Genomic DNA, 13,580 nt, shown 5'->3' with positions numbered 1-13,580 from the left:
TCAAAATTCGTCGAAAGAATTCAATTCTTTAAAAAAATTATAATAAAATTTTTTAAAAGAATTCAATTTTCAACAAATTCCTCAAAAAAATGCAATTATTCTTACAAATTTTATTAAAATTCTTCGCAGGAATTTAATTATTTTTATAAATAATGAATTTCTTTTTAAAAATTCAATTATTTTTATAAATAACAAAATTCTTCTTAGGAATGGAATTATTTTAAAATACCTTAAAATTTTTAAAACTGATTGAACCTCTGTAAAAAGATATTTTTATAAAAATAATAATTGAATTCTTGAACGGAATTTTAATAAAATTTTTGAAAAATATTAAATTCCTGAAAAGAAATTTATTCCTCGAAAATTAATTGAATTCTTGGAATTAATTTTATTAAAATTTTGACAAAAAAAATTGAATTTAAGCTATGAGTTTTATTTTTTATAAAAAATAATTTTAATTTCTGCAAAGAATTTTATTAATATTTCTAAAAAGAATTATTTACATAAATAATTCTTCGAAGAATTCAATTATGTCGATAAATAACAAAATTATTGCCGAAAATTCAATTATTTTGGTGTAATTTTTATAAAAATTCATTGCAAAATTCAATTATTTTCATAAATAACAATATTCATCACAAGAATTCAATTATTTTCGAAAGTAATTAATTTCGTTTTGGAAATTCAATTATTTAAAAAAATTCTAATTAAAATCGTTCGCAAGAATTCAATTATTTTCATAAATAATAAAATGCTTTTTAGGAATTCAATTATTTTCAAAAAAAATTTAATAAAATACAATTATTGTCAAAAATTTAAATAGAATTCTTTGTGAAATTTAATTATTTTTAAATACTTTTCGCAATTCAATGATTTTCAATATCTACTATTTTCATAAAATTTCCAAACAGAATTGAATTATTTAAAAAATTTTTTGTGAAAATCTTCATAAGAATTCAATTCTTTTCACGAATGGTACAAATTCCTCGGGGATGCACTTATTTAAATTAGAATTTGCATAAAATTAGTCGAAAGAAATGAATTATTTAAAAATGTTTATAAAATTCTTCACAAGAATTAAATTATTTTCATAAATATTTAAATTCTTTCATGGATAATAAAATTCGTTGCAGGAATTCAATTTATTAGCAGAATAAGAAGGAAGTAAATATTTTTGACGAAAATTGGGAAAAAGTCAGAAAAATAAAATATAGAATGGAATTTTCGTCAGTTTTGTAAAGTTTCTAAAACGAGTTTTTTTGGTCATCAAGTTTAATATTTCGATAGCTACTTTTTTACAATTTTTTTTAGTTTAAAAGCTACTTTTTGATAATTTTTTAAAATTAATTATCAAATGCGAAGTCTAGATCCATCAACTTTGGCAAGAATTTCAATTTTTAATTTCAAGTAAGAAGAAAAACAAAGAAAGAAAAAAAAGAAAGAGAAACAGAAAAAAAGAATTGAAAGAAAGAAAGAAAAGAGAGAAAGAAAGAATCTTCTCGGTAAGAATTTCGATTTCCATCAGTAAAGGAAGAATCTTCCTCGGCAAGAATTTTAATTCCTCAACGAAAGAAAGAATCCTCTTCGGTAAGAATTGAATACTAAAGGTGATGGGAGATTAAATGATGCACCTTGTGTTTGAGATAAATAGAATTTTTGAAAGGAACAACAAAGGAAACAATGAGTCATCATCATCATCATATTCGTTTCTTCTTGTAGACTGATGGGAGAGAGATTCACGTCTCGTGCGCCTAAAGATTCCGGGTTTCATGGTGAAAGCTATGAACGACGAGTTCGTGACGATATTGCTAATGACGCGAAGCAAATGCAGTTACCTGTCGCGCAAAGCTTTATGAATCATGTTTAAAAGTACACGTTAGTTTTACTCTACACAGGAAACTGTCATGAATCATTTTTATGTTATTTTCTTCTAGAAAAAAAAGAAGAAAGAAAAAAATCCACAAAAAACTACCAAAAAGACTGTTACTGAATTTATAAACAAACCACCGAAACGTGGTCTTGGAAAAATCTGATTCAATTCTTTTTATTCTGCATTGTTGGTTGTTTTACTATACTCCTTTCATTTTTCGATATTATTAATTATTCTGTATTAAAATCAAAACAAGAAGAATACAAAAAAAAACAAATCCGATTATTATTTTTTAGAACCTTTAACTAAAATTACTCGGAAATTCTTCAGTAAAATAAATATTAGAAAAAAAAATTTCAAGTAATTTAGAAAAAAATTCAATTAAATTACTCAGAAATTCTTCAGTAAAATAAATATTAGAAAATAAAAATTTCAAGTAATTTAGAAAAAAGTTCAATTGAACTTTTTCAAAAAAATTAATTCTATTTAGAATTATCAGTTAAAAGTATGGAAAATTCAAATTTTCAAAGATTTTAATTTTTAATTAGAAACCTTTTCAAAATTCAATTATTTTTCAAAATTCACGCTAGATAAATTTTATTATTCAATTATTATTTAAAATTTTAATCGAAATTCATTTTTAAATCAATTTTTATTAGAAAATTCTACGAGAATTCAATTATTTAAATACAAAAATAAATAATATATTTAATAATCGAATGTTTCTTAAAACTGAATTCTTATGAAGAATTTTTTCTAAAAAATGAATTCTTACGACGAATTTTGATAAAATTTTTAAGAATACTTAAATTTTTGCGAAGATTTTAATTATTTATGAAGATAATTGAATTTCTGTCAGGAATTTTAATAAAATTTTTGTAAATAATTGAATTTTTGCGAAAAATTTTGATGATTCCTGAGAAGAATTTTATTAAAATATTTTAAAAGAATTAAATTTCGTCGAAGTACTTGAATAGTTTTAAAGATTATTAAATTTTTGGAAAGAATTTCATTAAAATTTTTGAAAATAATTGAATTTTTGCAAAGATTTTGAATATTTATGAAAATAATTGAATTCTTGTAACCAACTTTATTAAATTTTTTTTCAAATAATTAAATTCCTTGGTAGATTTTTATTATTTCTAAAAATAATTGAATTCCTAAAAAGAAATTTATTATTTATAGAAATAATTAAATCTTTGCTGAAAATAATTGAATTCTTTCAAAGAATTTTAATAAACCGTTTAAGAATAATTGTATTTTTCGAAGAATTTGATTATTTTTTAAGATAATTAAATTTTTGGGAAATGCTTCAATAAAATTTTTAAAAATAATTAAATTTCTCTGAAGAATTTTAATATTTATGAAAATAATTGAATTCCTGCAACGAGTTTTATTAAATTTTTTGAAAATTATTGAATTCTTGGAACGAATTTTATTAAAAATTTTAGAAATAATTGAAATTCTACTGAGTTCTATTTTTTACAAAAATAATTGAATTTTTGCGAAGAATTTTATTAAAATCTTTTTAAATAATTTAATTTCTGAGAAGAATTTTATTATTTTCGAAAATAATTGAATTTTTCTGAAGAATTTTAATATTTATGAAAATAATTGAATTCTTGGAATGAATTTTATTAAAATTTTTAGAAATAATTAAAATTCTACTGAGTTTTATTTTTTACAAAAATAATTGAATTTTTGCGAAGAATTTTATTAAAATCTTTTTAAATAATTTAATTTCTGAGAAGAATTTTATTATTTTCGAAAATAATTGAATTCTTAGGTATAATTTTATTAACGTTTTTAAAAATAATTAAATTCCACAGAAGAATTTTATGAAAATTTGTTTAAATAACGAATATCCTTGAAAAAAGTTTATTATTTATGATAATAATTGAATTTTTACTAAAAATTGTAATATTTAGGATTTTTTTAATTTAATTAAATTCATTCGAAGAATTTTAATAAAATATTTGAAAATAATGATCATTTTTTTTGAGGTATTTGATCATTTTTGAAGGTAATTAAATTTTTTGAAATAATTTTATTAAAATTTTTTAAAATAATTGAATTTCTGAGAAGAATTTTATTATTTTTTAAAATAATTGAATTTTTCTGAAGAATTTTAAATAGGATATTTGAATGTTTGAAAATAATTGAATTCTTTCGCAGACTTTTAATAAAATATTTGAAAATAATTGAATTTTTTTGAAGCTTTTGATTATATTTGAAGGTAATTTAATTTTTGGAAAGAATTTTTTTAAAATTGTTGAAAATAATTTAATTCCCATAAATAATTTTATAATTTATTATAATAATTGAATTCCTATGCAGAATTTTATTCTGTTTGGAAATAATTGAATTCCTGAGCAGAATTTTGTTATTTCTAAAAATAATTGAATTCCTGAGCAGAATTTTATTCTTTTTGGAAATAATTCAATTTCTAAAAGTAATTGAATTCCTGAGTAGAATTTATATTCTTTTTGGAAATAATTGAATTTCTAAAAATAATTGAATTCCTGAACACAATTTTATTCTTTTCGGAAATAATTGAATTTCTAAAAATAATTGAATTCCTGATCAGAATTTTATTATTCATGAAAATGACCTTTCCCTGAATTCCCTGACCTTTCGCAACCCTGTTTACAGTAAAAAATAATAAATTGAATGACTTCAAAACGATTGCAAAAGGTAAAAAAAAAGAGAAAAGAAAGTGAAAATCAGTACCTGTTGAATTTTTCGCTCTCCATCCCTCGAGTCGTGATTGGACGATCGATCGTTGTACTCGTCGTCGTCGTCCTCGTGATCAACAGCAGCGGGATGCCTGGTGCGTGGCAATCGTGCCGACGCCGACCTGGCGAACTGCTGCTCGTTCCAGCGCCTAGGCCCCGTGTGACAGGCCGGACTCCCATAAGAACTATGGTTGCTCACGTGACTCGTCATTCCTGTAGTGCGAGAAACTCCAGTCGATGAATCGTAGTCACGTGGCATTCTTCTAGGTACGGTTCCGCTTTCATTGTGAATCAGCATCTCTCGACTCGTCGCTGCCGCCGCCACAGCCGCCGGCTCGTAACTCCTCTCTCGCAAGGACCTCCGCAGAAGTGCTTCGTTACTCGCCAGGCTAAAGTCAATAAAAACACATGAAGCGAATAATAACATTCAACGTGTATACTCCCTAGAATTATTTATTATTTATTTCCAGTTACACAACTAAAATCTTGATAACGACTCTTTGGAATTAAATCGAAAGTGCAACGCCTCGTCATTTATATATATCGTTCGGAAAGATAAATAACGGGAAACCTTTAATTTAATTTTTAATTTGTCTTTAAGAGAAGAATACGAGACGAATACTTCTGGTATTCGTCTCGTATTCATCTCTTAAAGACGAATTAAAAATTCGAACAATCATAATTCTTGGGTAGTGAATTATTTCGGTAAATATCTCATTATGTTTCCAAGGGAATGAATAATCATTTTTTTTCTACTTTCTTCGTTTGTCTGTAAATTTACTTAAAGTCCGTAAAAGTCACTTTTTTTTAGAAAACGTCCGCAAAGTTCATAATTCATTTGAAAAATACGAAAAGTTAGTAAAATGTACAATATAATTTGGAGAATTTTGATGAAGTTAAAAATAATTGTAGACATTCAATTATTTCCAAAAATAATAAAATTCTTCGCAGAAATTCAATTATGATCAAAATTTTTTTTAAATTATCATCAAAATTTCAATTATTTTCGAAAATAATAAAATTCTTCTCCGAAATTCAATTATTCTCAAAAATAAATTTTAATTTTAATAAAATTCTGGGCAAAATTTCAATTATTTTCAAAAAAATTTCCCTCAATTCAATATCTACAATTTTAATAAGATTTACTAATAAAATTCAATTATTCAAAACAAATTTTAATAAAACTCTGTGTAAACATTTAACTATTTTCATAAACAATAAAAATTTCACAGAAATTCAATTATTTATAATTTTTTCTTTCAATTTCTTCGCAAGAATTCAATTATTTTCATAAATAAGAAAATTCTTCGCAAGAATTAAAATATTTTCATAAAGAAGAAAATTCTACAAAAGAAATTCAATTATTTTCAAAAATAATAAAATTCTTCTCCGAAATTAAATTATTCTCAAAAATAAATTTTAATTTTAATAAAATTCTGGGCAAAATTTCAATTATTTTCAAAAAAATTTCCCTTCTATATCTACTAATTTGATCAAATTTACCAAAAGAATTCAGTTATTTGAAAAAAAAAATTAAATTAAATTCTACGCAAACATTTAATTATTTTCATAAACAATAAACAATTCACAGGAATTCAATTATTTATAATTTTTTTTTTCAATTTCTTTGTAAGAATTCAATTATTTTGAAAAATAATAAAAATCTGCTGAGAAATTTAATTATTTTCAAAAAATTTTATAAATTTCTTCGCAGAAATTCAATTATTTTCATAAAAAATAAAACTTATAGCAGAATTTCAATTATTTTTAAAAATTTTGAAGAAAATTCGTCCCAAGAATTCAATTATTTACATAAATAATTATTGTTTTTCAAGAATTAAATTATTTTCCCAAATAATTAAACTTATTTCAGATTTTAAAATAGTTTCAATACAATTTTAAACAAATTTCTTGAAAAAAGCAATTATTTTCATAATGAATCAAATTCATAGCAAGAATTCAATTATTCTTTAAAAATTTCGATAAAATTCTCCATAAACATTCAATTATTTACCAAAATAATACAATTTTCGTCAAAAATTCAATTATTTTTGAAAATATTAAAATTGTTTATTAAAAACTCAAATATTTATAATTTTTTTTATAAAATTCTTCGCAAGAATTCAATTATTTTCATAAACAATGAAATTTTTCTCGAGAATTCAATTATTGAAAAAAAATTAATAAAATTCTGTTCGAGAACTCAATTATTTTCATAAAATCATAAATATTAAAATTCTTCTCCTAAATTCAATACCTATTATTTTTAAAAGTAATCAAATTCTCCGCAGAACTTCAATTGCGTTTAAAAATTTATTTAAATTCTTGTCAAATTTTCAATTATCTTTATAAATAATAAAATTCTTCTTCGAAATTCAATTATTTGTAACGTGAATTTTTAGAAATAATTGAATTTCTGCAACTAATTTTATTAAAATTTTTAAAAGTAATTGAATTTCTAAGAAGAATTTTTTTAATTAGGAAAATAATTGAATATTTCCCCTGAAAAAAATTTATTTGTGATAATAATTTAATTTTTGCTAAGAATTGTAATATTTATGATTTTTTAATTTTTGAAATTAATTAAATTTTTCCGAAGAATTGTTATAAAATATTTGAAAATAAATTGAAAATTTTTGTTGACGAATTTGATTTTGAAGATAATTAAATTTTTGGAAAGAATTTTATTAAAATTTTTGAAAATAATTGAATTTCTGCGAAGAATTTTAATATTTATGAAAATAATGCAGAATTTCAATTATTTTAAATACAGCTTTAATAGAATTCCTCAATTTTTTTTCAATTATTAAAAAATTTGTTGATAAAATTTTTTACCAGAATTTAATTTTAAGAAAGATTCAATTATTCAATAAACTATATAGGTTTGTATTTAAATAATTGAATTCGCGTAGAATTTTCTAATGAAAATTGATTTAAAAGTGAATTTCTGTTAAAATTTTAGACAATAATTGAATATTAAAAGCATTATTTAATAATTTAGAAATTAAAAGCATTAGTAAATTTTTCAATATTTTCTTATGATATAAAATAATGATTTTATCACTCGGTCAACTTTAATTATTTTAAAACATGAAGAAATCGATAACTCCGAGTCGAAGACTCAACAACAATGCCATCGTTATTGAAATTAATTAAATTTTCAATTTTCAATTTTTTTTTAATTCCATCGTTGTTTTTGTTGTTTATTTTCTCACAAACGGAGAAGAAAAAAAAATGTTTATTCATTCCCTTCGAAACTTAATGAGATATTTTTTACCCAACTGTAATTACAGTCGGGTAAAAAGTAACACTGGAGTAATAAGGAAGAGGACAAAAATATTTCAATTGCAAGGAAAGGAATTTTTAACTATTCTATTTAATAGAAATAGTTGAGTAATTTGAAGGCGAATCTCGTTGCAATATCAATTAACTCACTCATTGTGCCTCTGCAGGGGTTGTGAACTAATGATATGTTGCATGTGATCTCCTCTCGATCCTCGTCGAATTCCAGAGCAGGAATTTTCCGACAGCGTTCCAATGCCAGATTCAACGTCTCTGTCTCTATTCGATGTCATGGATGGCGTTGTTGCTCTCGAAAGTGACTGATTCCTTTGTTGCTGATGGTGTTGAGGCGTTTGGTGAATGTAGACTGCACTTTGTCGCATTTGAGCTGCGTATCTATTGTCAAAAGAAAAAACAATTGTGTATTCCAAAAAATAGACCAGTAGATAAAAATTTTATAAATCAAATCAAAAGACGAATTCTATACTTTTAAAATACTATTGAGCTTCTAAAAATTTTTAAAATTTTCCATTTAACAATTTTTTTTATTTTCTAAATTTATTTCCAAAAAATTCAATTATTTACATAAATTGTAAAATTCTTGGCAAGAATTCAATTATTTTCATAAATATTAAAATTCTTTGCAAAAATTCATGCCAATATTCTTGAAAGTTATTGGATTGCAAAAGCTTTGAATGTGAAATTTTTGCAAATTTTAATTCTTATGGAGAAATAATAATATGTAATTAAATAAATAAATTTTCAGAAATAGAAGGAAATATTTTGAGTGAAATTATATATAGCTGAACTTCCGGGATGCAAATAGTTACCTCTCCTCGGAGTAAAAGTAGTTGTCATTGGCAGGAGTATCGGAGGGATTAACAATATCTAAACTAGACTTCGGCCTCTGCGGTCGCCTGGATTGATTTTGGAGACTATCTGACTGAATGAGAGTTTGCTGATCTGGTCTTCGATTTGCTTCGTATTCGAGGAAATCCGCACTGTGGGGTCGTGGCGGTGGATGAACTCTGGCTTGTCTCATTACTGGAGCTAAAAGTTATAAAGAGAAAAAAAGAAATTATATTTTTTATCCATTTACCAATCCAATTGAAAATCATTTTTTTATGCTTCTATATTTAATTTTAAATTAAAATTAACTACTACTACTAATTTAAAATTAAAATTAAATTAGGCCAACATAAATATACATCTTAATAAATTAAAATTAAATTAAATGTTTTAAACTTTAAATTATATCAAAAATTTGTTCAATCCCGAGAATTGGAAATAGTTTAAATCGCAAAAAGTGTGAACACTATCGAAATTCCGGCTTTGCACTCGATAAATAATTTTAATAAAATTCATTCCAAAAATTTAAAATTACCTTATAAAAAATAATCAAATTCTTCAAAAAAAAATTTTGAATTATTTTCAAATATTTTATTACAATTCTTCGAAAAAATTTAATTAATTTCAATAATTAAAAAATCATAAATATTACAATTCTGAGCAAAAAAATTCAATTAATATCATAAATAATAAATTTTTTTTCAGAAAATTCGATTATTTAAAAAAAGTTTAATAAAATTCTTCTGAAGAATTTAATTATTTTTAAAAATGTTATTAAAATTATTCACAAGAATTCAATTATTTTCAAAAATAATAAAACTCATGGCAGAATTGGAATTATTTCTAAAACATTTGAGTAAAATGCATTGCAAATATTCAATTATTTACATAAATAATAAAATTCTTCTTAAAAATTCAATTACTTTTAAAAATTTTTCATCAAATTCTTTGCAAAAATTCAATTATTAACTAAAATTTTAACTAAAATTAATTTTTAAATCAATTTTTATTAGAAAATTCTATTAAATTCAATTATTTAAATGAAAAATAAAAAAATTTATAGAATACTAGATTATTTATTAAATTTAAATTCCGAAGAAGAATTTTATCAACAAATTTGGAAATAATTGAAAAATTTAAAAAAAAAAAATTTTAATAAAAAAATAATTGAATAATTGAATTCTTTTGGGGCATTTTGATAAAATTTTAAGAAGAATAATTACATTTTTTGAGAAATTCGATTAAAGTTGTATTTAAAATAATTGAAATTCTGTAATAAGTTTTTTTATTCTTATATAAAAATAATTGAATTCTTGCGAAGAATTTTATAAACCTTTTTTTTAAATAATTGAATTCTTGGACCAAATTTTATTAAAATGTTTAAAAACAATTGATATTCATATTTCATTAATATTTCAAAAAATAATTGAACTCCTACTACCTATGATTATTATTTTTGAAAATAATTGAATTGTTTTGAAAAATTTTGTAAACATTTTTTTCAAATAATTGAATTTTTGCGAAGAACTTTAGGATTAAAATTTGTTTAAATAATTTAATTACCATAAAAAAATGTATTATTTGTGAAAAATATAGAATTACTTATTTCGAAGAAGTTTCATTAAATTTTGAAGAATGATTGCATTTTTTAAGGAATTTGTTTAAAATTGTATGAAGCATAATTGAAATTCTGACATTTATTAAAATATTTATAAAAATAATTAAACTCTAGCAACAAATTTTATAAAAAATTTTAAAAATAATTGAATTTCTGCTAAAGAATTTTGTTATTTATTTAAAGATAATTGAATTGTTGCCATGAAATTTATTAAAAGCTTTGAAAATAATTGAATTTCTGCGAAGAATTTTGTTCATTATATAAAAATAATTAAATTTCTGTGAAAATTTTATTATGTATGAAAATAATTGGATGTTTGCAAAGAATATTTTATTAAAATTGTTTTTAAATAATTGAATTCTTTAGTTAAATTTTTTAAAAAATTTTGTTAAAAATTAAAGAAGATTTTGCATATTTAAAATATTTATGAAAATAATTGAATTCTATGCCAAGAATTTAATAAAATTTTCGAAAATAATTGAATTCTTGTTAAAAATTTTATTATTTATGAAAATAATTGAATTATTGCGAAGAAATTTAAAAAAAAAATTTGCAAACAATTAAATTCCCGACAAGTTTTTATTAGTTGTTGAAATAGTTAAATTCTTGCAGAATTTGATTTGATCTTGGTTTCTTTTCGAACCTTTTTTTTGTAAATTGTATTTTAATTTTTAAATAATTGAATTCCTCTGGAAATTTTATTATTTATTTGAAAATAATTGAATATTGTCAAAGAATTTTTAAAAGTGTTTTTAAATAATTAAATTCTTTTTGGTAATTTTATTAAGTTATATTGAAAATAATTGAATGTCGAAATTTTTGGAGAATAATTAAATTGTTTGAAAGAATTGAATAACTTTTTAAATTGTTATTAGGAATTTTAATTGAAATTTTAGAGAATATTTTTGTTTCAACTATTATCAAATTTAAAGTAGCTACTAATTTAAAAAAGAAAAAATAGCTTTTAATGTCACGAATCTATAAAAATGTATCCGAATAGTATCAAATTGTTGAAAAAGTCTAGTAAATGAGTACGAAGCCTGAAAATAGAAACTAAAATCATTTCGCTTGTAGTCCGATTTTGCTTAGGAAATAAATAATAAAAATTCATCACAGCAAAAAAAAAAAAAAAAGAAAAGAAAAATTTAAATTAAAATTAAAGAAAGAAAAAAAGTCTCGGTTTAAATCGACTCACCAACTTGAGGCGAGACATTGTAAACTTGCTGGTGTTGGACCTGCTGCGCATAAACCGGAATCGGAATAGGCGCTGGTGCAGGTGCTTTGGTATACCCCACGGGACCGGCAGGCCGCTGATAAAGCTGAGGAGCTCCATAAACATCCTCATAGTCTCCATTCCCCCTTCCACCGTTATTTCTCGGTTTCGCACTCCTCCCATAAGTATCCGGCGTTCTCCTCTCTTGATTATAATTCAGACCATAATTCAAGCCCGATTTATCTGTCCTCAGAGTCGCCTGTGGTTGCTGTTGTTGTTGCTGCGGTTGTTGTTGCTGTTGTTGCTGCTGCTGAGAAGCAGAACCCCTAGTCCCATAAATATTTCTCTCATATTCATTCATTGGACTCTTGCTCGTCATTCTAATATCCGGCGAGACTGGCGATTTTCTGTAATCTGGATCTGGCGACGAAGTACCTTCTGTGTAGCGTTTTGGTTTCGTGTTCGCGTACACTGGCTGGCAATAATTTCTCGGCATTGGTTGCACTTGAACGACGTTGCTGTTTGGTGCAGTCTGAAGACCAGTTTGGAGACCAGTCTGAAGACTATTCTGAAGACTATTCTGAAGACCCGTCTGGAGACTATTCTGAAGACCCGTCTGAAGACTATTCTGAAGTCCACTCTGGAGACCAGTCTGAAGACTATTCTGGAGACCAGTCTGAAGACTATTCTGGAGATTATTCTGAAGACCCGTCTGGAGACCACTCTGAAGACTATTCTGAAGAACTTGATTGTGTGGTTGGAGGATTTGGACCTGAGAGTGAGTTTGAAGCGTTTGCGACTGGAGAACTTGAGAATGTGACTGAAGAACTTGATGGGTTTGAAGTGTTTGCGATTGGAGCGTTTGTGACTGGAGGACTTGGGAGTGCGATTGGAGAACTTGAGAGTGGGACTGAACGGATTGGTGAGATTGATGGGATTGATGCGTTTGGTGAGTCTGATGCTGATGAGGCTGATGAGGCTGTGCGATCTGAAACTGATTGTACTGCTGAGAGGGTCCGGGTTGTCCGTATTGCGGCGATTGTTGCATCCAACCGTTCATCTGCGCGGGAATTTCGTTTGGACCATTATTGCTCCCGTTTGTATTTCCATTGTTATTCAAATTGGGAAATGAGGCAGTGTTGACGCTGTTCGGACTGGAATTATTGTTGGAAGTGTGGCTGGGATCGTCTCGAGATTGGAAGCCATGGAAGCCGGAGTCGCTGTCGTCGGCACTTTGGTTGAGAATTGAGGAGATTGAGGAGACACTCGGTCTGGCACTGCGGTCGCCGTCCGCTGGTCCTGCCATGTCCAGAGGAGAGGACGCTTCGTCTCCTCGTCTGCAAAAGAGAGAATTATTAACTATTTTTGTTATTTGTTCTTTTTTTTATTTTGTTATTTTGGTATTTGTTTTTTTGTTATTTTGTTATTTTGTTATTTTGTTATTCTGTTATTTTGTTTTTTTGTTATTTTGTTATTTTGTTATTTTGTTATTTTGTTATTCTGTTATTCTGTTATTCTGTTATTCTGTTATTCTGTTATTCTGTTATTCTGTTATTTTGTTATTTTCTCTAATTTGGCAGTAACTTTTTACGAAGGTGTTTTCAGCAAGAACGTCACAAAAATTTGATTTTCTTTTTCCCTGATTTCTGCAGACAAAATTTTGACTTTTTCCCAAAAGAATATTCTGATTTACTCAAAAAAATTAATAGAGACTGAAAAAACTTTTTTTTATTAAATTTATTTATGAATTTCTTTAATTGGAAAATTATTCGAAAACATCATAAACTTCTTTCTCAAATAAATATTTAATATTAAAAAGAATATTGATCGACTTCTTTTTCTTACCGTAACTTTATCAAAATTATTTTCATCATTTCAATTCAATTACAATTTTCCAGAATTTTTAACTAAAATTCTTCTTTAAATCAATTACTTTTAATAATTTTTAAAAAAAGATCTTTTAGAATTTACAAATCCATTTGTTTACACAATTCAATTTTACTTGAAATTTCA

General features: G+C 24.4%; 1 protein-coding gene and 1 long non-coding RNA gene across 8 annotated transcripts in view; one reads left to right on the top strand and one right to left on the bottom strand.

Moving 5' to 3' along the window:
* LOC122510889 overlaps positions 1 to 13,580 on the bottom strand; it is a 300,548-nt gene that overhangs the window by 192,859 nt on the left and 94,109 nt on the right. For all 7 annotated transcript variants that reach the window (XR_006302471.1, XM_043625834.1, XM_043625832.1 and 4 more), the window contains exons 6-9: positions 11,550 to 12,904; positions 8,718 to 8,937; positions 8,041 to 8,283; positions 4,601 to 4,994 (exon numbers count right to left, since the gene is read on the bottom strand). Coding sequence is in view for 6 of the 7 variants with exons in the window: in XM_043625834.1 (XP_043481769.1) it covers positions 4,601 to 4,994; positions 8,041 to 8,283; positions 8,718 to 8,937; positions 11,550 to 12,904 (2,212 nt within the window). In the remaining variant the exon portion in view is untranslated. The remainder of the gene's footprint in view (positions 1 to 4,600; positions 4,995 to 8,040; positions 8,284 to 8,717; positions 8,938 to 11,549; positions 12,905 to 13,580) is intronic.
* Positions 1 to 13,580, top strand: part of LOC122510892 — a 113,137-nt gene that overhangs the window by 57,896 nt on the left and 41,661 nt on the right. The window lies entirely within an intron of this gene.

This window comes from Leptopilina heterotoma, unplaced genomic scaffold (genome assembly GCF_015476425.1).
Source record: "Leptopilina heterotoma isolate Lh14 unplaced genomic scaffold, ASM1547642v1 Lhet_77, whole genome shotgun sequence".
In the NCBI taxonomy this organism is placed as follows: domain Eukaryota; kingdom Metazoa; phylum Arthropoda; class Insecta; order Hymenoptera; family Figitidae; genus Leptopilina; species Leptopilina heterotoma.
Note: the sequence above shows the minus strand (reverse complement) of the source record. Positions and strands in the feature narration are given on the sequence as shown.